General features: G+C 37.4%; 5 protein-coding genes and 2 long non-coding RNA genes across 7 annotated transcripts in view; 4 read left to right on the top strand and 3 right to left on the bottom strand.

Moving 5' to 3' along the window:
- Window positions 1-70: 70 nt before the first annotated feature.
- Window positions 71-3,940, bottom strand: LOC107742867 (serine/threonine-protein kinase DCLK3-like). The gene is made up of 4 exons (XM_016555939.1): window positions 3,739-3,940; window positions 1,382-2,880; window positions 455-587; window positions 71-264 (listed from the first exon to the last, which is right to left on the bottom strand). The coding sequence occupies exons 1-4, from the start codon at window positions 3,800-3,802 to the stop codon at window positions 71-73; spliced, it is 1,890 nt and encodes a 629-aa protein (XP_016411425.1). The 5' UTR covers window positions 3,803-3,940.
- A 5,821-nt stretch (window positions 3,941-9,761) lies between these two features.
- On the top strand, window positions 9,762-12,329 carry LOC107742844 (fatty acid-binding protein, heart-like). The gene is made up of 4 exons (XM_016555905.1): window positions 9,762-9,924; window positions 11,248-11,420; window positions 11,784-11,885; window positions 12,045-12,329. The coding sequence occupies exons 1-4, from the start codon at window positions 9,852-9,854 to the stop codon at window positions 12,096-12,098; spliced, it is 402 nt and encodes a 133-aa protein (XP_016411391.1). The 5' UTR covers window positions 9,762-9,851; the 3' UTR covers window positions 12,099-12,329.
- Window positions 12,330-12,782: 453 nt separating this feature from the next.
- Window positions 12,783-13,348, bottom strand: LOC107742846 (uncharacterized). The gene is made up of 2 exons (XR_001640346.1): window positions 13,074-13,348; window positions 12,783-12,892 (listed from the first exon to the last, which is right to left on the bottom strand). It is a non-coding gene; the product is annotated as an uncharacterized LOC107742846 (long non-coding RNA).
- A 96-nt stretch (window positions 13,349-13,444) lies between these two features.
- On the top strand, window positions 13,445-13,936 carry LOC107742845 (uncharacterized). Its single transcript, XR_001640345.1, has 2 exons — window positions 13,445-13,492; window positions 13,652-13,936. It is a non-coding gene; the product is annotated as an uncharacterized LOC107742845 (long non-coding RNA).
- Window positions 13,937-14,022: 86 nt separating this feature from the next.
- LOC107742843 (nucleolar protein of 40 kDa-like) lies at window positions 14,023-16,953 on the bottom strand. The gene is made up of 8 exons (XM_016555904.1): window positions 16,651-16,953; window positions 16,411-16,490; window positions 16,261-16,318; window positions 16,067-16,167; window positions 15,776-15,867; window positions 15,555-15,655; window positions 14,681-14,805; window positions 14,023-14,499 (listed from the first exon to the last, which is right to left on the bottom strand). Exons 2-8 carry the CDS (start codon window positions 16,483-16,485, stop codon window positions 14,341-14,343), a joined length of 711 nt encoding a protein of 236 aa, XP_016411390.1. The 5' UTR covers window positions 16,486-16,490; window positions 16,651-16,953; the 3' UTR covers window positions 14,023-14,340.
- A 133-nt stretch (window positions 16,954-17,086) lies between these two features.
- Window positions 17,087-22,602, top strand: LOC107742865 (small nuclear ribonucleoprotein 40 (U5)). Its single transcript, XM_016555938.1, has 11 exons — window positions 17,087-17,260; window positions 18,215-18,344; window positions 18,475-18,568; window positions 18,706-18,871; window positions 20,144-20,266; window positions 20,370-20,490; window positions 20,893-20,975; window positions 21,232-21,293; window positions 21,376-21,479; window positions 21,628-21,642; window positions 22,493-22,602. Exons 1-11 carry the CDS (start codon window positions 17,153-17,155, stop codon window positions 22,600-22,602), a joined length of 1,116 nt encoding a protein of 371 aa, XP_016411424.1. The 5' UTR covers window positions 17,087-17,152.
- The window catches only part of LOC107742874 (sodium/potassium transporting ATPase interacting 1), a 5,906-nt gene continuing 5,118 nt past the window's right edge, over window positions 22,407-23,194 (top strand). Inside the window, exons 1-2 of the mRNA XM_016555947.1 lie at window positions 22,407-22,650; window positions 22,858-23,149. Coding sequence (XP_016411433.1) covers window positions 23,096-23,149 — 54 coding nt within the window. The 5' untranslated portion in view covers window positions 22,407-22,650; window positions 22,858-23,095. The remainder of the gene's footprint in view (window positions 22,651-22,857; window positions 23,150-23,194) is intronic.

Below are 23,194 nucleotides of genomic sequence, written 5' to 3'. Positions count from 1 at the left end.
AAATACACAAAATAATGTTCTTTTTAGCAGCATCATATGACCCCTTTAAATCACTTTATTTGTATGGGGGTCAAATGCTGGAGTTCAGTATCTCACCCTCAGATACATTATCCCAGTAAGGGGACAGAAAGTGGACTTCTCCTTTCTGGATGAGACGGAATAGCTCCTCTTGATTACGATCTGGACTGCGGAATGGAGGAAACCCACCCAGCAGCACAAACAGTATGACACCCATTGCCCAAACATCTACTCCAACACCGTAACCTGTTCATACATAGGCATGTACATATGCATAGCTGAACATTTGAAATATCATGTCAGATGTTAGTGTGTCAGATCATGTTACTAATCATTTTAAACCTCAAAGTACTTGTTTGAGGATTAGGACAGAGCTGTAGCTCAGGTTTTCTGTGTCCAACCAGTCCCAGCTATTCTAAATAAGTACAGATCCTACCTGTCTCAGCAAGTATCTCTGGAGCAACATATGTAGGTGTGCCACAGACTGTGAACACTGGCTCTGTTACCACCATGGCTAATCCAAAATCAGCCAACTTCAGATTCAAACTTCCATTGCCATGCCGCTGTACCTAAAATGTAGTTAAAATTATTGGTAGTTAAACATGAAATAATGTTTGAGCAGTGTTATAGTGTTAAGCAATGTTAAAACTAAAACGATTAAAAATCATTTTCAGTAACTGAAATAAAGCTGAAATAAAATCAAATCTAAATAACTGGAGAAAAATGTAATCTTAAAAACTAAAATGAGAAATGTTGCAATTAACTGAAAGTTGATTTTATGATGAAGTACTAAAATTACAAAAAAAGTTACTAAAATAATTTAAATAAAAATTAAATAAATCCATATGTGCACTGTAAAATTATTTTTCAAAATTAAAAAAATTCAAGATTATTGGAGTGTTTTACAAACAAAAAACTATTTCAGTCTTTCTATTTCAAAATTTCAAACTGTAAAATCATAGCAATTTCTGACTGAAAATTGTTTCAAAGAAAATCCTACACCTACACCAATTTTTTTTAATAAATAAATTATTACAATGGACAAACACATAACAAAATTACTCAAATTAAAAAACCAAAACAGAAAATATAAAAAAAAGCTAATTCAAAATATTAAATATTATAATAGTATATAAATAACACTAAAATAACGCTGATTTTATAGCCTTGTGGGCAGTGCGCTGACATATAGTGCCCTTGCGCTCCGGGCGTCCCGAGTTCGAGTCCCAGCTCGTGGACCTTTCCCGATCCTGCCCCCCTCTCTCTCTCCTACTTGCTTCCTGTCACTGCTATATTGTCCTATCAAAATAAAAATGCCAAAAAAAAAAAATAACACTGATCTTGAGTAACTCTTATCTCTTACCAGTAGGTTTTCAGGTTTGATGTCTCGGTGTGCGATGCTCTTGCTGTGGATGTATTCCAGAGCCTGACTGATGTCTCTGATCATGCATGCAGCACTTGGGTCAGTAAACCTGCCGCTCTGAGTGATAGCATCAAACAAGTCTCCACCAGTCACCAGCTCCATCAGCAGGTAAACATGGGTGTCCGTGTGATGAGAACGAAACAGCTGTATGAGGCGAGGATGTTCCAGACTACACAGCAGAGCGATCTCATTCTGAATCATGTTACCACGTCCCTGCAGCTTTGCGTTGTCCACAATCTTCATAGCGAATGTTTCAGCCAGGCCTCTCACCCTGCACTCCCTGACCACCGCAAAGTTCCCATCTCCTACCACCCGGCCCATGTCATAGCAGCGCTCAATGTCCTCCAGCGACACTTCGGCACCATCAGGTAATATGCTACTCTGTAAGTCTTTCTGTTCAACTGTTTCCTGCTTATTAATGTCCTGCTCAGTAATTGTCACCAAATTATCTTTATCCCAGTTTTGAGGAACAGTTGGGCTTGATTTTGTATTGGCAACATGCTCTTCTGCTTTCAATGATCTTTGTTGTGTTTTTTCCATGTTATTCTGAGATGAAGTATTTTTATTACTGTGGTTATTTGGCCTGTCCGATTGAGAACATCGACTGCTACTGATTGGAGGTATAGGAGGGCCGCATCCTCGACAACTCCGGCAGTAAACAGCTTCTCTCTTTCCTTCTTCCTTCTTTATCTTCTTCTCATCTTCTTTCTGCAGGTCACCTCTCCTCCTCCATAGTTCTCTCTGCCTTTCTCTCTTCACCTTTTCTTTTTGCCTTCCAACAGGCTGTAAGTTGTTGACAACTGGTTGGTTTACCTGTTGATCATGTACTGTAGGTAAGGAAATCTCGGCTCCGGCGTCGTCATCATGGAAACCACTATCTGCCTTAGTGGCCTTGGGTCTCAGGATACGCTCCCATACCCTCAGCAGATGTTCGCAATGGCCAGGGTTTTCCGGATATAACTCATCTAGTGCTGCATGTACCTCATCAAGAGACGGTCGGCTGTTCCCAAAGGCCAGGAACGCATGGTCAAAGCGGAAGAAGTCGGCTAGGCTGTGGATTTCTTTCCCAGCAGGGCTAAAGAGTCGTCGTATTCGAGCGTTGTTCCAGCAGGGGAAGCCAAGCGCCTCGGACACATCTGCCATTAGCTGCTCAAAAGTCTGCACAGCACGGCGGTTTAACAGCAACGAGATCTTCCGCACGCTCTCCTGTCCGCACGGCCGCACCACGGTCATGATTCGTGGGCGCACTGGGCTTGATTCTGCGTGTCTGGCGTGGTAGCCGCTCACCCTGGGAACTCCTGCTTCCTCCCAGTGACACACAGGGCTTTCTGAAGGCCCAAAGTCTGTGGGAGGCCTTCGGGGTCTTGATCTGTGCAGGTAAGATGGAAGAGGTTGCCGAGAGGCAGCATTTGGGCACTTTGGCAGTTTAATCCTTTGATCTGGAACACATAAACATGTAAACTGAGACGATACAATTTGTTATGTTTTTTGTTAGAAGAGGAACATGTCCAAAGATATGCTTTGTTCATCAAGAGTGCAGCACACAAAACTGCAGATTTTGGAGGGGGAAAAAAATCTGATTTTGGAAAGAAAATATGCTTATACAGGCGAATTAAAGAGGAAGTGTGCAACATTAATAATTAAGAGCAGGTGTGTATTGAGGAGCAATGCCGAGACATGCAGATTCTCAAATTGCACCTCATGCTCCAGGGGTAACGGAAAAGGATCAAATCTGATCGTGCCAGATCACTTTACTCTGGACGCAGCTTGTTTTTCTTTCTTTCTTTCTTTCTTTCTTTCTTTGTACTCCCTAAACGTATACGTCTTTAAGTGGAAGGATGCAGGTCAGGAGCCTTTAAGAAATTGAACACCAAAAGTCAAAGATGCAGTTTCACTTTTAAGTCAGTACTTAGAAAGTTTTTTGAAAGAACTGTTGTTAGAACTGTGTATATTAATTAGTAAACCCAATTTATGTTCTTGTTACTTTGCACCAAGCCCTATTGAAAGGAGTTTTTAATTTAATTTTGATTTGTGAAAATGTCTTTTTATGTTTTGAAAAAAGACATTTATTAATGATGACGTATTAAAATTATTAAATATTATTATTGTTTATTTTGTTTATTCATTGTCAGGATAAATTTAATGGCTCAGAATAATAGCGAAATAACCTAGGATAATCGTTACGGGGAAAAGTCTGGATATTCTTCAAATGTAGACTAGTTAATTGTCCTAGTTAAACTTTTACAGCACTGCCCCATTTCATTTAACGTATTTATTTATTAATCATTTCAACTCACCCGTCAGTCCCCATCTGGGTCTCGGTGGCTCTCGCCCCGGTCGCTGGTTCCACGCCGGTGTCATTCTGTTTCACTGCTCACAGTATCTTCAGTATTTGTGCAGATATAAACCCATGAGTCTGATGCAGTATCCATACTGTCCCAGATATGTCCGGCGGGTTTACAAAATTTTTAAAAATTCTGTAGCCATGATTAAATCAACGCGCACCTCTTAAGAAACTTGTCAATGTGTCTTAGGATGAAAGTAAAAAAAAAAAAAACAATAAAAAAAAAACCGGCGCTGAATTTAAAGCTTTGAACCGGACAATGCGCACCCAGCCAATACTCAGTCAGCGTCTATCAGACATGAGGTAACATGGGGATATCGCGAAACCGCATCTTTTGGAAAAGCTACGAGCGCGTTACCGGATACTCAGCATCCTGCTGCATGAGCGTCTCCCCGGTAACCCAAAGAGAACTGAAACACACACACACACGCACAAGGTTTGTTTGAATATATTAGAAGGGTTTTCGTCATGTTTCGCTGTATCAGTGAGGACCCAAACAAAATATAGCAAAAACCTATAGCCTACACGCCCATGGATTATATATAGGCTATATATATATATATACATGAAGAGTTTCACTTTAATGACAATGAATAGTTCTTTTCATTGCCATTAAAGTGAAATAACTGCATTCACTGAGGAAATATGCTCGTGCTCAAGAAAATTTCAGACGGCACTTAAAGGCTTTTGCATCTGAACTCTTCATATATATATACATTAAAATAAAAGCATTTTGTCTTCTAAAATTAAATGTATTATTCTTTAATTAATATTAGCCTATTGCATAGCATGTAGTCTAAATTTAGTTATAATACATATTTTATTGACATTTCTGGCACATTTTAAGTGATGTGAATATGATGTTGATCATAACTTAACATCTGTTTGTGAATATTTTAGTGATTGCCTTTACTAGTGAAAGATTTAATGAAATAAATTAATTATATTGAATTCAATAAATCAGCCAATCAGCTGTTTCCATCCTTTTTTCTGCACACATTCTCTGCCTAATATACATTCCACCCTACCCCCTTTATTCGTTGCCTTCCTTATTTTGGTTTAGGCAGGCCTATAATTATTGTAAACTTCTCAAGACTTTCCACTTTGTGTTTGCAGGTCTCTCAGTATGGTTGTATTGTCATGGTTACTGTTAACACAGCAGAGCTGCTTTGTGTGTATGTTTCCGCTTGGATGGCTGTGCTGGCCCTTGCTGTGTGTGGACAGCTGTACATGGGCATCTGGGTTGAATGCACATGTCCAGAGAGGGCACTGTGTGTTAGAGGGTAGCGGGGGAAATCAGTTTAGTGGAGTCCCGGGTCATGCTCCTTCATAAGGATCATTTATTTGTTTGTTTGCTTATATGTTTATTTTTTTTAAATGGTCTTTTGTGTTATCATTGCACACATGCAAAGTTGGTTGATAACAACTGCAATAAATTAATAGCCTAGTTAACAATTATTTGTTTACATGGGATATATAATGTATTTTCTATTATTTCTAGGCACTTATATAGGCTATAGTTTGACAGAATGTTCTAATTCAACATGCCTTGGGAAGTCAATCTAACTTAACATCTCTTGGAATATGTGAAGGCCAGATTTTTCCATCACTCATCATTAGAACCCATTTTACACATGGCTCTCGATTCTGACTTGTGCTTGCTCTTATGAAAATGTACCATAGTTCTTAACAGCATTTGTTATAATAAGGCTAGCCTATTAATCATTGCAGGCCAATAATGACTTTAAATTTTTTTATTTTTATAATCTATATAGCATTGGTTATGAAAAAACAACAGCCTGCACATTTAGAAACAACAGCTACAACATGCCACAGTTGTAATATAAATCTATAGGGGAAAATCTTTTCCCTTGACAGATTATCTAGTATAAATTCTACAAGAAGTTCAACAAAATGTATCACAATAAATAAGCCTACAATAAAACGTGATAAATTTTTCTGGTAAAGGTGGTCATGAGTAGTTTAAAGATGGTCATGGGGGGATGGGTGGTTGTACTTGCTACTTTTGGTTATTGTACATGGGCACCCCCCCGGCAAACTACGTCCCTGGACATTCACTTAGGTATGAAAGCCAGTTTCTGCCACTGAATACAAAATAAAAAAATGTAATTGCGACTTTTTCTCTCACAATTCTGACTTTTTTTTCTCGCAATTGCCAGTTTACATCTCGCAATTCTGACTTTTTCCTCAGAATTCCTAGATATAAAGTCCAGTTCTGAGGGGGAAAAAGACCGATATGTTCTCAGAATTGCTAGTTTATATCTCACAATTCTGAGAACAAACAAACAAACTCAGAATTACCTTCGCAATTACCTTTAAAAAAAAAAAAACTCAGTGGCGGAAATGGCTTCCATTCTTTAGGCATACTTGTAAGAATTTAATTTGTATTTTAATATGAGAAGAATAATGAAACATTTAGCAGAACGTCATGTAAACAGATACAAAAGTCGAGGTCGCCTGCAGCGGTAACCATAGCAACAGCGATTTCCGTTCAGTATCGGACAGTAGGCTACTACAAAACGTGAGTACTATAATTTTGTATCACGTTATTATAGATTTACACTGCACATATTTATAATAAAACCCTGTTCTGTTTAAAAAGATAGTAGATGGTTAGCTAATTGTGCTAAGTGCACCACACGACATTTACGATGCGCGAGACGAACCTTGATGGATCTTATAAAACGTGGACCACTAAAGAGTCATTGACTGATTCGCGCATTATTAACATAATATTGCATTTAGCTTTATGCTAATTTTTATTATTTACTAAAATTAGTTATTAACAATTAGTTGACCTCCATGTTGAATTCGCGACTCAATGATTTTAAATGCTGCTGACCAAAATCTAACAGACATGCCAACAAGATATGTAGGTATTTAGTAAAAGAGCTTGGATTTGTGACCTGTTTTGTGACTTGGACTATGTTTACCTTGTTTTCATGATCTGTGTTTTGTGTGTTTTAAAAGAAGGTTGACATATCACCATTCTAAAACTGCTCTCTCTCTCTCTCTCTCTCTTCCCCTGTTTCTCTCCACCACCTGTTTATGTCAAATGTCAAAACACATGAACTCTGCATACCGTGTTTAGTCACACATTTGTGTTGGGTTAGACATAGTGACAGTCCACTCAGTCTATGAGTGTGTGTTCAAATACCAAGTGTATAAAGGTGAAAACCTGCATATTATAAATAATTCCAGAAGTGGCGTTATACAACACATAAGGTTATATCATCAGTCCTTTTGAGAGAACTGGCCTATATTTTACATCATTTGGTTTACATGGATAATACAAGCTTCCAAAGTCAACAGCAAAAACTTGTGAGAGCAGGAATAGAGTACTAGTAACTGTCAGTGAAGTGCAAAATGTCTTTGATTTGCCACTTCAGTCTAATATTTATTTACATAACAACCACAAACACTACAAAACTCAGAAACCATCTGAATGCTGTCAATACTGACACACCTGCAATACCTGCAATTTATGAGAGATCTTGCATTTATAATACAATTCAGCAGTAATTGATCAACGTCAGTTGATAATAATCTGCAGATTAGATATATGGTATGGTATAATAGCTGAAAAGATAATCAAGTATAAATATAAATATCTGTGAGAAGTGACAAAGAGAAGGGTGTGTGTCTGTGCGTATTTGTACATGCTCAAACAGGTGCATATTTCAAAGGATGTGTGAATGTTTCACATCATGTTCCCACAGGGGAATGATGAGTACAAACAGGGAAATCCTGGAACGTTTCCTCCAAATAAAACAAGGAAATGAACTGGGTTTTATAGATTGTAGAGGTAGTTGCTAGTGACATATAGTTTGTCTAGTCACTTACAGTGTTAATTTAGATTTTTTTATACACTATTATAGTATTCATTAATATTTAGAATTATCTTTTATTTTTATATTTGCAGTTTTCATTTAAATTTATGCTTTTAGTAATTTTGTTATGTGCTTTTGTATATTTTTTTTTTAATATGTCAATGTAGCTTTATTTTTTTCAGTTTTAATTTTAGTCATTGTAGTAGTTCAGCTGCAGTGTATTTATTTTAGTTGCATGATTTCTAATTTTCTTTTATGTTTTTGGAAGTTTAAGTTTTTCATCTAATATATATATTTTTTTACTTTATTTCATTGATAACAATTTGTAATACTTTTAGTAAAAAGCTGTTATTGATCAAAAGAACCTACACCAGTTGTCTAATGTTCATGAACTATAAAACAGCTGCTTTCTGATAACAATCTTCAACTTAACGTTACATACAAACTATAAAAAATTCAAGAGTTCAGCATTAACCCCAGACCTTATTGTGTGCAATCTTGGTATTCAGATCCTTCCCGCAGTTGTTTGTGGAAAAACTGTTCCACACATAGCCTACTTGCTGAAACAATCGTCTGTTTCAGACTGTGCGGCCTCACTTACAAACACTTGTAAATTCAGCCTTGCTTCTCAAAGGATGGGCTGGGGAAGAGGTTTAGTGTTACTGGTGCAATGTTTTGGTGATTATTGTACAAACAGCAGCTGATACAGCTAGATCTTCACTGCCTCTTACTGAGCTGAACAGCCAAGAGTGTAGAGGGTGGGAAGAAAGAGTCCTCCGACATAAGGCCTTGTCCTCAGTGACTTGTAAAAGAAAGAGACACAAAGCGAGAGAGAAAAGAATATGGCCTGACCCTGGCCCCATATCTATCATTCCTTCCCCCCTCCACACTGCGCTCTCACTCTCTCCCTTTCTTGCTCTCTAAGCCACACTTAAAATGAATCAATGCATTAAATAACGCTTAGAATGTTCCTCAATTGTAAGTCACTTTTGATAAAAAGCATCTGCTAAATGACTAAATGTTAAGAACAAAATATCAAACAAAATGACTTTTTTTTAACAACTGTAGCACATATTTCAAAAAAAAAAAAAAAAAGAAGACTTTTAAGTTTTTCAGTGACAAAATTTACTTGTTGATCAAAATGGAAGGGGAACTGACGTTATACATTCACTTAAAATCAACTTCAGACCATTTGATAAAAAGTAATTGTAGATACTGACTCAGAAAAGTAAAGTTAGATATTTTATTTTCTATACATTTTTTAAAGTAAACATTAGACTGTAAAAACGATTATTGGAGTACATTTTACATAAAAAATGTACTTCATTAGTATTCACATTTAATGCAGTCTGTGACTTGCAATTTCTTTATAATTGTTTGTTTATGAAATTTAATAGCAATTTCTGAGTGAAAACACAATTTTTTCTGTGTATGGGTCGATGGTGGATATTTAGTGCATGCTCATTTGCCCCATTCTTACATTTAGATTATCTTTGCTTTCACTTAAAGTAATTTTTTAAAACATTAACAATTGAACAATGCTATTAATTATCATCTTTAGCAAATCTCAAAATGAACATCGTTTTTAAATTTGTATATTATAATGCTGTGATGTTTAAATGTACTTGTAGTATTTAAAAATATTTTAGTTTTTTATTTTTAATTTAATGAGACAAATAGTATAGAATTTTAATATCAGCCATTTATTGTTTTTTAACATAATTTTTGGCTTATCTGTATCAGCCATAATTTTAATATAAGTCCATCCCAAATCAAGTCTTTCTTGAGCGTCCAAATTGGGAGCCAATTTTGGACCAATACATTTACATTTATTCATTTAGCAGACATTTTTAAAGTCAAATTCATATGGAAACTCGAAAGAAAGTGAAATGTTTTCGCACGTCGCATCGATTTTGCAGTCCCTTGACTTCCTTATCTTTCATTATTCTATCTTTCATAATTGATTCTCCTACAATTCCCAACTCCCCATCTCTCCGACCCCCCTGCCGCCCGTCTGTCATCTCTACTCTCCTCTCCAGGCATTGCTCCTCCCTCATCCACCCCCCAGGCTTGTAGTGATGACATCACAAACAGCAGTTATAAATCAGCCAGTAAGATTGCAGGAGCTCAGTGGTGCTGTCTTACCCTCCTCTCTCACTCTCTCTTTCTTTTTCACTCTCATTCGTTGCTCTTGTTCTCTCACTCAGCTCTAAACATGGCAGACGTTTTTGTTGGCACATGGAACTTAAAGGAGAGCAAAAATTTCGATGACTACATGAAAGCCCTCGGTGAGTAAGGAGGGGGTGAATGGTGTAGATGTATGCAGTGTGTATTGCTTTACTGCTAAACATAGGGTGTGCCTTTTGATGCAAGTAAGCACATGTAATTTGGGTGTGTGTTTCTGATAGCTTCAGAGTGGGAAATGTGATCTGAGGAGCATTTATTGTGCAGGTGCATCTGTGCTACTATGTGTGCATGGGTGTGTTTAAGATGGAGTGCATGTGGTGCAAGGAGGGTCTCCTTCGATGAACCTCACACACGTGCTTTCTCACACACAACCAGATTCATGCTGTAGTGTAGAGTGACTGTAGAGCTACTGCGGTTCTCTTGTATAAAATACAATGAGCCCTTTATTTTGCCAACTTGTTTTTGAGAAAAAAAAGGTACATACTGCCTAAAGAACTTGAACTATATCGTGACCTTGATGTTTTTTACACAATCATATGGAAATGTGTCTTAGATGCTTGCCAGCCATTTTTTGGCCAGTTGTGTAGTATTTGTGATTTTGAAGTAGTGTTGAGTGACCTGTAGCTTAAGAGTGGAAGATGAGGGGGGGAAAAAATCAATCAGAGTGCAACTCTATGGAGATAGAGGGAAGGAGGGAGGCAAGTGTGGGTGAGACAAAGTGGGTGTTTTTTTTCTTTCGACCAACCGCTTTCAAATTCACTGCTCTTCAGCGAACTGCAATGAGCCCTGATTTTCTGCTCTTTATCTGTGGTCAAAGAAGAGTCTGCCCCGTCTGCATTTGCACACATACTCCCTCACAGTATTTGCTGAACAAATCAATAGTAATTGCTGCATTCATCCAAAACTGCACGTGTGCTGATTTGACCATTTTGACCGTTCCAGAGTTTGGTTATTTGCAGACATTTGTTCATTCGTGACTAACCTCTGAATATATATGCAATCTTTAATAATTACTATTCTGCCCTTAAGCTATGCAGATGCTCGTTCTTCTTTTGCATTTTCTCTGATAAATGGCGGTCCCTTTAGAATTATTTTTCATTTTAAAATTATTAGGAAATATATTTCATATTTAAACTTTACTTAGTAAAATTCTTTAGATTTTTTTAAAATTATTATTATTTAAAATATTTTATATTTAGGGGCTTTATTTAATTAAACCCTTAGAAATGTTTCAAATTTGTACAATTAAAATTAATTAAATAATTAATTATACTTAATATTAATATTTAACTTCTTTACAGTACAGACCAGTCTTTAAAATGATCATTGGCTCTTGATGCTGTCCATGTGAATTTCTCTGCATGTGGATTGTTGAAATGACTTCATACCTTTTATAAAGTGTTTGTGTTGTGTTTATTTATCAGGCGTGGGCTTTGCCACGCGTCAGGTTGGCAGTATGACCAAGCCCACAACCATAATTTCCTTGGAGGGCGACGTCATCACACTTAAGACCGTCAGCACTTTCAAAACCACAGAAATCAGTTTCAAACTGGGAGAAGAATTTGACGAGACCACTGCAGATGACCGTAAAGTCAAGGTAATAAAATCTCAATGTGCAGTGCACAGAGCACACATTAGTCCCACTTTCAGTAGTCACGTGCTTTGAGATTTCTAAAGGCACGTAGAATTTCATGACTGACACATTGTGAATTGGGTGAAAGACATGCAAGCTCATCTTGAATAACACAATAGGGTCTTGTTGGTGGGATACAAGGGTTTCTATGAAGCCCCTGTGGGAGATTGACCTATCCCATGACATTCATCGGGTCAGTCATTAATGTAAGCATAGAAACGCCACTCATCGCTGCTCCTGGGTAGCAAGAGTAAAAATGAGACAGTTTTCCAATTAAGAACGGTTTGTCTTTTGATCTTTACCCTGCTGCTTCTGTTTGTCCATCAGTCTGTGGTAACTGTAGATGGAGGCAAATTGGTTCATGTTCAGAAATGGGACGGTAAAGAGACGACCCTGGTCCGAGATGTCAGTGACAACAGCCTCACACTGGTCAGTATTGTTTACTTACAGCGAGTGCCTCTTTTGGCTGGGAACAGAATTATAAGAAAAGTCAGCAAAAGCAATTTAAAGTAATTACTTTTGCCAATATTTATGGGTGTTTGACTGAATGAATGTACATCAACAGGCCAACCTCTCTTTTATTAACAGACATTGACGCTTGGTGACGTTGTATCCACACGACACTATGTAAAGGGGGAATAAAGGGAAACCTCAGTCACAACCCATCCTCATCAATGGTTATGTACATTTCCAATGGATTTTCTGTGGTGTTCTTCTGTTTCATTTGCACCGTTCCTCAAACACTGAATAAAATTCCAACTTCATACCTCCAGATGTCTGTATTAGAGCTCATATACTGGGTGTGTGATATGCTTCTTCAGTCAGTGTTATGGCATATGCCTTTGGTCTACAATAAATGACATTTGCTCCAAATTGACCTTGTGCAATTTATTGTCAACATTTACATCATGCACTCCAGTGCCATGTGTGTTTTTGTTGTTTAACAGGACTTAGTGTAACACACTGTTATAATTCCGTGAGGTCTTTCTAATTTAAGCATGTTCCAGTGTCTGCTGGGTAACGCGCATGTGTTCTAATCAAGCAACTGGATCTTGTGTCTGTGTGTTTCTGGGTGAAAGGCCATTTGGAGGTTGTGCAGTGAACTTTTTAACCTTCACACATGAAGCCAGTAACATTTAATGGCCAAACAATATTAACAAAAAATACATTGCAAAATCATTTAGATAGATTTAATCTTGATGTACATGCAAAAAAAAAAACCTGTTCTTGCACAAGCTTGTACATGCATATCACAACTATTTCGCAAACCAAAATGATCACTTTGTCTTGTGTTTGTGTTTCTTGTGTTTTTTCTTCTTTTCTGAATGTGTGTGTGAATGCCTTGGCCGTTTGGTGTCTTCATCGCAGCTATCAGATGAAGAGTTGTCTCTTTTCTTCTCTTTCTTTTTCTTCTTTTCTTTCTTTGCCTTCTTTTCCTGCAGGAAAAATGCAAAGGGGCGTCATGAGCATGCAAATGGAAGGCAGATCAAAAAGTCTGCAACAAGGAACTATTGCAAAAGTTGGCAACAAGTAAAACAAGAGCAGGGTTACACAACCGCTTACAGGCATCATGTCATCTGGTGCAATAATTCTGCTGTCAAAGAGGTGTGTCTGTACCTTTTTACGTTTCTGGGGCTCTGACTGGGTTTGCTGACTGGCCGGCGGCGGCGGCTCCTCCTCTTCTTCTGGCACTAAACTGTACTGCAGTCCAGGCTGGGAGAAGCAATCCTTTGCAAAGTGACCTTACATACAAACAGACATACAAGTCATTATTTATGACTTAAACACTGCCATAACAGATGTTCAGGGATTAAAAGTACAATCTGCAAATAAAGACAATGAATGTGAGATCTAAAATTGACACTCAATGTATCTCAATTTCCACAAAAATATTAAGCAGCACAACTGTTTTCAACATTAATAGTATTAAGAAATATTTCTTGAGCACCAAATCAGCATATTAGAATGATTTCTGAAGGATTATGTGGCACTGAACGACCCTGGTCCGAGATGTCAGTGACAACAGCCTCACACTGGTCAGTATTGTTTACTTACAGCGAGTGCCTCTTTTGGCTGGGAACAGAATTATAAGAAAAGTCAGCAAAAGCAATTTAAAGTAATTACTTTTGCCAATATTTATGGGTGTTTGACTGAATGAATGTACATCAACAGGCCAACCTCTCTTTTATTAACAGACATTGACGCTTGGTGACGTTGTATCCACACGACACTATGTAAAGGGGGAATAAAGGGAAACCTCAGTCACAACCCATCCTCATCAATGGTTATGTACATTTCCAATGGATTTTCTGTGGTGTTCTTCTGTTTCATTTGCACCGTTCCTCAAACACTGAATAAAATTCCAACTTCATACCTCCAGATGTCTGTATTAGAGCTCATATACTGGGTGTGTGATATGCTTCTTCAGTCAGTGTTATGGCATATGCCTTTGGTCTACAATAAATGACATTTGCTCCAAATTGACCTTGTGCAATTTATTGTCAACATTTACATCATGCACTCCAGTGCCATGTGTGTTTTTGTTGTTTAACAGGACTTAGTGTAACACACTGTTATAATTCCGTGAGGTCTTTCTAATTTAAGCATGTTCCAGTGTCTGCTGGGTAACGCGCATGTGTTCTAATCAAGCAACTGGATCTTGTGTCTGTGTGTTTCTGGGTGAAAGGCCATTTGGAGGTTGTGCAGTGAACTTTTTAACCTTCACACATGAAGCCAGTAACATTTAATGGCCAAACAATATTAACAAAAAATACATTGCGAAATCATTTAGATAGATTTAATCTTGATGTACATGCAAAAAAAAAAACCTGTTCTTGCACAAGCTTGTACATGCATATCACAACTATTTCGCAAACCAAAATGATCACTTTGTCTTGTGTTTGTGTTTCTTGTGTTTTTTCTTCTTTTCTGAATGTGTGTGTGAATGCCTTGGCCGTTTGGTGTCTTCATCGCAGCTATCAGATGAAGAGTTGTCTCTTTTCTTCTCTTTCTTTTTCTTCTTTTCTTTCTTTGCCTTCTTTTCCTGCAGGAAAAATGCAAAGGGGCGTCATGAGCATGCAAATGGAAGGCAGATCAAAAAGTCTGCAACAAGGAACTATTGCAAAAGTTGGCAACAAGTAAAACAAGAGCAGGGTTACACAACCGCTTACAGGCATCATGTCATCTGGTGCAATAATTCTGCTGTCAAAGAGGTGTGTCTGTACCTTTTTACGTTTCTGGGGCTCTGACTGGGTTTGCTGACTGGCCGGCGGCGGCGGCTCCTCCTCTTCTTCTGGCACTAAACTGTACTGCAGTCCAGGCTGGGAGAAGCAATCCTTTGCAAAGTGACCTTACATACAAACAGACATACAAGTCATTATTTATGATTTAAACACTGCCATAACAGATGTTCAGGGATTAAAAGTACAATCTGCAAATAAAGACAATGAATGTGAGATCTAAAATTGACACTCAATGTATCTCAATTTCCACAAAAATATTAAGCAGCACAACTGTTTTCAACATTAATAGTATTAAGAAATATTTCTTGAGCACCAAATCAGCATATTAGAATGATTTCTGAAGGATTATGTGGCACTGAAGACTGGAGTAAAGCTGAAAATTCAGCTTTGTCAAAGGAATAAATTACATTTTAAAATTTATTAAAATAGAAGTTATTTAAATAATATTTCACAATTTTACCGTATTATTTTATCAAAGAAATGCAGCCTTGGTGAACATAAGACTTCTTTCAAAAACATTTTAAAAATCTGACCCCAAACTTTTAAATGGCAGTGTAACTACTGAAATGACAATCAGCATTTTTTTTTATATAATAAAGTCACAAAGACTAGCACTGTCCTTCGTATTTTCTAAGTTAGAGTTGTTTTTCAGTAGATTTTCTTTATTTTACCAAAACATGTACTTAAGTCAAGGTACTGAAGAAAAACATGACTTATGTTTTTAATTTGGCTGAATCTTGTTGAAATAGCATTAGGGTTGAGTTTAAGATAAAAATGTTAAACTAGGACAAAATAGGGTCAAAAGTCTAGCGTACACTGGAATTGGGTCAGATTGACATAACCTGGAGGTTCATACCTCTGCAGCCACACTTTTTGCATGTGGTGTTGAGCACAGCCTCCAGCGTGATCTTCTGCTCAGTATGATCTCTAAACTGTCTCCGGCGACGTTCGTCCTGTCTGTGTGAATATTTATGCATGCACAATTTGGTATGATTATGAATTACCATACTTAACCTCCTATAAGTACAAGGTTTGGTTTGCTCAAACAAAGCACTCATGTACCATAAAACCACTTACTCTGCCATAACATTGTTGGGGTCTAAGTCCCGCCCAGTGCCTTGATTGACAGATTTCATAGAGAAGGACAGTTTTACTTTATCATCTTTCATCTGATAGTGGATGGAAATCAAAAAGCATAATTAAAATACTGTATCCGAATTATAAGAACACTAAACCGATGTTTAATCAGTGCTGCATGTAAAATCACAGCATAAATTTAACTTTTAGTATATGCAATGAAAATATGTTGGTAACAGTATAAAATGACATTGATATTGTTGTATTTGCGTACATGCAAATTGAATGTACCTCTCTGCCAATTACTTTTATCCATACGTGCTCCCCTACATCAACAATTTCAGCTGGGTTATCCACCCGACAGGATGACATCTCACTCTTATGAACCAGACCTGCCAATGCAAACACAAATAAACAAAAATACGTGTGTGTTCATCTTCATTTAAATAAGAACACACATCTTGATGATAACTCTCCAACTTTACCTTGTTTTCTGTATCCTGGAATCTTAACAAAAGCACCATATGTTGTGACAGAAACTACCTAAGTAAATAAGAAAACACGAAGGTGAATAAATCAATAAGAGGACATTTCAATGTGATTTTATATTCTGCATATGGGGATTTAAATCTAACCTCTCCCTTCAGAATGCTGTACATAGGCGGCAGTCCATCCAGACCAGCTGGCTCTCTCATCCGCTCCTCTGCCATCACACCTACAGAGAGGTACACGTATGGTTTGCCATCTTTCTGTAACTAGTTCTTTAACTGGTCATGCTGAAGCATAAAACAAAATGAAATCTAAAGATGCCATCGTTAGTGTTTATGTAATGCATCTCATGCCAGATTAGAATATGCCAAGATCAATGAATTTACCTGATGGACTGCGAATCAGGTCTAGGAAAGTTTTTTTCTTCTTCTTAGGTCTAGGAGAGTTTAGCGTAATTTGAAAAGAATCTACAAGATGACTGTAAAGTGCACGTGTTAAATCGTCGCAGTTTTAATTACAAAAATCATTATTCAATAAAAAAATGGTCAAATGTAAATGCCGAGAGCCACGTTACTATTTAATACGCTACAAAACATCCCAACGCAAAACGTAAATACATTTCGAGCAGTACATTCCCCTTGTTTGGATGAAACATGATTTCCGTCAGTGGCAGTACATTGTCTTCCGGTTCAGAGATTTAACAGTAGCCAATAAGATCGCGTTGTGCGTGAGCCAGCCAATCAGAAGCCTTCGTGTTACCGGATGTGTTTCACTCGGCGAGGGAGGGTGTGTAGCTCGGTGGTGGTTGGTGGCTCGAAAAATTCATTAATTTGAAAAGAATCTGATCGTTTTTCATTTATTGTCGGGTTTTGAGTATTTTTCTCAACAATGATCGAGCCAAAGAAGCGCGGCGCAGAGATGGCAGTCGTTCCCGCCGAAGTGAAGAGGCCCCGGACAGAGCTAGTGGCTGCAGCGCAGTCCCAGCTCTCTGCTATGGTAAGACTGACAGGCTGAGCTGAATTCGAAGGAAAAGACTAGCTGGGGCTCAAGCGTTTGTATTTATGGGACTTTGGTTCATCCTACTGATTTGAATCTTTTGAATCAATTTACCTAGACGATTCGTTCAGTGAATCTTTCTACAGGTTACATGCACTTTCGTTCTAATTCAAATATCGAACATTGTACGTCTGTGCAAACAAAAATTAAAGAGAAAAACAACGGTAAGACTGACAGGCTGAGCTGAATTCGAAGGAAAAGACTAGCTGGGGCTCAAGCGTTTGTATTTATGGGACTTTGGTTCATCCTACTGATTTGAATCTTTTGAATCAATTTACCTAGACGATTCGTTCAGTGAATCTTTCTACAGGTTACATGCACTTTCGTTCTAATTTAAAATTCGTAACATTGTACGTCTGTGCAAACAAAAATTAAAGAGAAAAACAACTACAAAAATAAATAAATAATACAAAAATATAAATACAATCGGGAAAAATAATATCAAATACATTCTTTGTAAAGCTAACAAACTTTTAAAGTCTTAACAGCTTTCTTATTTAAAGAGTCTCTAATACTATGTACAGGCTTACTTAAGTCAACAAAATCATAAAGTTATTTTTTATAAGTGAACTTGCATTTATGAATGTTACATTTGGTAAAATATAAGTAAATTAACTAAACTTCTAACACTCTACTATAAGTTCAAGCTTTATGCCCACAATTAACAACAGCAAAAAAGAGACTACAATGAATGAAAAAAATATTGTGCATAGAAGCGAACGAAAAGGATTTGTTCAAAACAGATTTTAGATTCCAAAACACATTGCCATCTGCAGTCAAAGTTTAGTGGGTGCATGATTGGGGGGAAGTTTCATCATCATTTATTTATAACAGCACCTGCATAAACAAACATGAATCTGTATGTGTGTGTGTGTCTATTTGTGTTCATGTCAGGGCCCTCCACGCAGCTCCAGTCTGCAGGCTCCTATAATGCTGCTCTCTGGTCATGAAGGTGAAGTATACTGCTGCAAATTTCACCCTAATGGAGCCACGTTAGCCTCCTCTGGATATGACCGCCTCATCTGTGAGTCACATGACATTTGTTATTTTATTATTATATATTATTTTTTATGTGTAGGTAGTATTGATGTAATGATTCACATGTGTGTTTGAATTGCTTTTGGTGATTGTGTCTAATGCCCATGTTCTTGTAGTGCTGTGGAATGTATATGGAGACTGTGAAAACTATGCAACACTTAAAGGTCACAGTGGAGCTGTGATGGAGCTTCATTATAACACTGATGGCAGGTGCGTTTGTGTAAAAGACAAAAAAAAAAATTCTGCATCATTTACACTGTCATTTTAAAATTTTATACTGTAGGTTATATATTCTTCTTCTATAAATGCATCAATCTATCACATACTAATATGTTTGTGTCCTCCAGTCTGCTCTTTTCAGCCAGTACGGACAAGACGGTGTGTGTGTGGGACAGTGAGACAGGGGAGCGTGTGAAGCGTCTGAAAGGACACACGTCCTTTGTGAACTCATGTTTTCCGGCTCGGCGCGGCCCACAGCTGGCCTGTACGGGCAGTGATGATGGAACTGTAAAGGTAAATTCAGTTCACCAAGTCTAGACTTGAAACTCTCTGACTTAATGAAAAAAAAAGCTCTATTACAATTTTTACATTTTTGATTAGGCCAAGGATATAGTGGCAGTGCAGCTGCAGCATTAAATGTTGTGTTAAAACATAACGGCTATAAAATTAAAGGGATAGTTCACCCAAAAAATGAACATTTTGTCATTAATTACTCATGCTCGTGTCATTCCAATCCCATTTTTCCTAACACAAATGAAGAGATTTTAAATGTTCTAGCATCATTTTTGTCTATCCAGTAGACCTTAATCAAGTTAGATGGCATACTGAATATAACATGAGCGATAGACTTACAGTCTTTACAATGGCACGCACTGTATAAAGCTTTTAGATAGTATAAGTTTCACAACTCACAACCCTTTTTAGTGGTGTTTTTGTCTACTGAATATTTTTCCGGAAAACGTTTTGTCAGTTGAACAGTATGTTGTAAACAACAGTACAATCCGTTGAACACACTGTACTTTTATCAGTCACAGCCTTTTTTTCATTCCTGTCAAAAATTAAATATGGCGCTACCTTGATTAAGGTCTGTAAAAGTCTTTGCAACCAAAATTTTCATGCTTCAAAAATTACAAATGCACAGTAAATGTAACCCATATGAATCAAGTGGTTTAATCCAAGTCTTCAGAACAGAAATGATTGCTTTATATGGCACAACTGATTTATTATAGGCTTTTATTCACATAAACATTGACCAGTGCACATACATGGAGCACATCAAATGCGTCATGGAGCTGTCTGAGGTTTTGTAAGAGGTTGAGTATGTTGATGGCAGTTCAGCAATTTTCTGTATCCTTCCTCTATCCTTCCTCAGATCCAGATATTAGCTTAGATCTTTTAACCATTATGCCACCACCACCATTCAATTGCTACAGCTCAGTTTACAGAGAAAATGCACGCCCTTATTGTTTGAAGAGAAACTGAAAATTGTTTGTGTGACGCTCATGAATTGTATCAAACTGATGTGCTCAAGGGGACATTGGTTCGAATGCGAACTGGTTTGTGAGCCCAACCCATTCCCATTTCTGTCAAAAATCTCTACTGTCCTGTCTTGTATGAAAAGGCATATAGCCAGTAAATAAAATACATTTTGATGTCTGGATTATGATAATGTTTGATAGTTGTTACAGTGAGTCTTTTTCATTTTATTGTTGATTGAAATGTCTAGATAAAACATGATAGAATTTGAACTGTCCTCAGTACTACTTTGTTCATGTGTTATTGTAGCTGTGGGACATCAGGAAGAAGGCCTCTGTTCACACTTTCCAGAACACATATCAGGTTCTTAGTGTAACATTCAATGATACCAGTGACCAGATCATCTCAGGAGGCATCGACAATGACATAAAGGTTTGTGTGCTACAAATACTCTGCAACGGATGTCTGGGCTCTTGTGCCTGAATATGTTTTTGTACATATATTTAATGCTGTGTGTATGTGTTTTGTGTTGTAGGTATGGGACCTCAGACAGAACAAACTGATTTACAGTATGCAGGGTCATGGAGACTCTGTGACAGGTCTGAGTCTCAGTGCAGACGGGTCCTACCTTCTGTCTAACTCAATGGATAACAGCGGTAAGCCTAAATGCATGTGTGCAAAGGTTTGGGGTCAGTATGATTTTTTTTTTATGTGTTTGAAAACAGTACTATAAAAAACTTTTTTATATTTTAATATATTTAAAAATGTTATTTATTTCTGTGATGGCAAATCAGAATTTTTAGCATCATTACTCCAGTGTCACATGGTTCTTCAGAAATCATTCTGATTTGCTGATTTGGTGCTTAAGAAACATTTCTTATACATTTTTAAAACCGTTACTTATATGCTGAATACAGTATTAATTTCTAAATAAATGTATATATTTTACTGACACCAAACTTTTAAATGGTAGTGTATTATGTACCTGTTATAATGTGTGCATGACTGACTGTGTACGTCTACTACATATGCTGATGTTTTATGTGTGTCTGGAACAGTGCGTGTCTGGGATATCCGTCCATTTGCACCAAAGGAGAGGTGTGTGAAGATCTTTCAGGGAAATGTCCATAACTTTGAGAAGGTAAGCACAATTCTCTCTGTATTTACAAAAAAAAAAAGATTATATTTTATGGTTTATTTGTTTATTAAAGAATAATTTCCACTGTGTTTGCTATCAAATGTTTTTTTTTCTTTTCGGTTAGACTTTTAATCAGGGGTGAATTATCAGTTCATTCTTATAATGAACATTACTGATGCTGAGCTGGAAGTTCATACTGCCGGGCCAAAGGTTTTTGTAATGAAAGTTTATTTTTTGTGTGTGTGTGTGTGTGTTTTAGAATCTTCTCAGATGCTCTTGGTCTTCTGATGGGAGTAAGATTGCAGCTGGTTCTGCTGACAGGTATGGGTGTTTTTGTGTGGGTTATGCAGTGTTTGCACAGTCTGATTATGTTTGAGGTTAATGTGATGTATTTGTGCTGTAGGTTTGTGTATATTTGGGACACAACATCCCGTAGGATCCTTTATAAGCTCCCTGGTCATGCTGGGTCTGTGAATGAGGTTGTTTTCCATCCAGAAGAACCAATTGGTAAAATATATATATATATATATATATATATTTTTTTTTAAAATTAAAATATTATACATATCTGGAATTGAAAAAGGAGCACATTCCTCCCATACTGTTTACCCATTTCTGCTCCATGTGTGACTCCATTATTTTATGTCTCCCACAGTTCTCTCTGGATCCAGTAAAAAAAAAAAAAAAAAAAAAATATATATATATATATATGCACGTATGTAACACTTATATACAGTTATATAATATATAATTAGTATATGCAATATAACAAGATAAACAAAAACATTTGACAATATCTTTTTTTTTTTTTACAAAGGAGTTCTCATGATCAGTGTAATAAACTAGCTTAGTGGCCTAAAATATTTCTTCTTCATTTTGACACTTATCTTTTTATTTCATTTTAATGGTTCAAATAAAAATCCACAAGACTTTTTAGAATTTGAAACTCAGCTTTTCAATGTAGATTGGGCTTCACATACAGTATATACTTTTAGATAACGTTTGAACTGTTCATCACATTGATTTAAATACGGTTTTAAATAAGATTTTAAAAAAATCTTGTACCATTTTGATATAAAATATAAAGAGAAAGAAAATATATTATAGTCATTGTTATTAACAACATCAATTGCATTAAACATTATATTCCGTAAAAAAGCTTGGGGTTCATGAAGGGACTTCAGGGGGGTTCGTGAAGTAATAAAAAGCTAATACGTAATGAAATCCTAAAAATATTAAATTAAAATAAATATTTTTAAAATCACAACAATCAAAATAAACGTAATAAATTATACCTGTTTACCTGCATGCCATGTCACCATGTGAATAATATATAATCATGTAATCAATAAAAAAGTAACTAGTCTGATTACGAATGTAGTATGTTTGTAGGTATTTATCTTGTCATCATGATGTAATATTAGTTTCAAAAGAGTCATTTTTGCAGGTTGTAAAAAGAGTGTCCATAGCTGCATGATGATTTTCTTTGTGCTCTATAAAACACCTCGTGTTGTGTCGAGCGGGCGGTGAGCGTCCACCCACAAACCCCGCTCCGCTCACCCTCCCGGTGCGGATGTTGACAAAGAGCCGGAGTAGGAGGATGGTTGCTCAAGCTACAGCGCCAGTCTGAGACCCCTGACGGCACATCAGCTCGGAAAAACGAATACCGGACCTCACTGTAAGTCACAAAGGCTCGCTTTGTGCTCGTTCCAGATTTCATTTGCGTTATTTTCTTAAATCGCGCCCTTACACCCCCCGCTCGCGCTCCGTCTGATGCTTATCATATGATGCTCATTTCTGCCAGTTAAACGCGCTCTCTGACTCTTCCTCTGTTCTTTGTGTTATTTTGGGTTTGTCTGCGCTTGGTACCCGGTACGGAATGAAGGTGTGGATTCGGAACCGCAACGGGGCTGTAGGACGCTTCGGTTAGGACAGTTCAGCGGAGGAGATCCGGAATGACCAGCAGCCATCCGAAAGCATCGACGCACCGAAGCATGCACGCGGCCCGGTGGGCTTCTTGATGCTTTGAACAGTAACCGTGAAGCAAAACGCTGGACCTCACCGGGGACTCCGCTTTCTCCCGACGCCTCGCGGGGCCCAAGCCGTGCCTCAAGCGCGAGAGCATGGGTCGGTGCGACGGGAGGTGCACGCTGGTGGTCATCTGCTGCCTGCAGCTGGTAAGACAGTTTTGTTCATTTTCAGTTCAAATCTAGTCTTTCCTG

The sequence above is a fragment of the Sinocyclocheilus rhinocerous genome, unplaced genomic scaffold (assembly GCF_001515625.1).
Source record: "Sinocyclocheilus rhinocerous isolate Xijiao unplaced genomic scaffold, SAMN03320098_v1.1 scaffold1338, whole genome shotgun sequence".
Classification (NCBI taxonomy): domain Eukaryota; kingdom Metazoa; phylum Chordata; class Actinopteri; order Cypriniformes; family Cyprinidae; genus Sinocyclocheilus; species Sinocyclocheilus rhinocerous.
Note: the sequence above shows the minus strand (reverse complement) of the source record. Positions and strands in the feature narration are given on the sequence as shown.

Bases quoted from the DNA above. Each gene is read 5' to 3' on its own strand.
- LOC107742867 (XM_016555939.1), bottom strand. From the start codon at position 3,802: ATGACACCGGCGTGGAACCAGCGACCGGGGCGAGAGCCACCGAGACCC. The intron at 588-1,381 runs GTAAGAGATAAG...ACTACATTTTAG, and splicing joins TCAAACCTGAAAACCTACTG to GTACAGCGGCATGGCAATGG. The intron at 265-454 runs GTAGGATCTGTA...ATGTATGAACAG, and splicing joins AGAGATACTTGCTGAGACAG to GTTACGGTGTTGGAGTAGAT.
- LOC107742844 (XM_016555905.1), top strand. From the start codon at position 9,852: ATGGCAGACGTTTTTGTTGGCACATGGAACTTAAAGGAGAGCAAAAAT. The intron at 9,925-11,247 runs GTGAGTAAGGAG...TTTATTTATCAG, and splicing joins TGACTACATGAAAGCCCTCG to GCGTGGGCTTTGCCACGCGT. The intron at 11,886-12,044 runs GTCAGTATTGTT...TTTTATTAACAG, and splicing joins GTGACAACAGCCTCACACTG to ACATTGACGCTTGGTGACGT.
- LOC107742843 (XM_016555904.1), bottom strand. From the start codon at position 16,485: ATGGCAGAGGAGCGGATGAGAGAGCCAGCTGGTCTGGATGGACTGCCG. The intron at 16,168-16,260 runs GTAAAGTTGGAG...TTGCATTGGCAG, and splicing joins TCCAGGATACAGAAAACAAG to GTCTGGTTCATAAGAGTGAG. The intron at 15,656-15,775 runs GTAAGTGGTTTT...ATATTCACACAG, and splicing joins CCCAACAATGTTATGGCAGA to ACAGGACGAACGTCGCCGGA.
- LOC107742865 (XM_016555938.1), top strand. From the start codon at position 17,153: ATGATCGAGCCAAAGAAGCGCGGCGCAGAGATGGCAGTCGTTCCCGCC. The intron at 18,345-18,474 runs GTGAGTCACATG...ATGTTCTTGTAG, and splicing joins TGGATATGACCGCCTCATCT to TGCTGTGGAATGTATATGGA. The intron at 21,294-21,375 runs GTATGGGTGTTT...TTTGTGCTGTAG, and splicing joins GCAGCTGGTTCTGCTGACAG to GTTTGTGTATATTTGGGACA.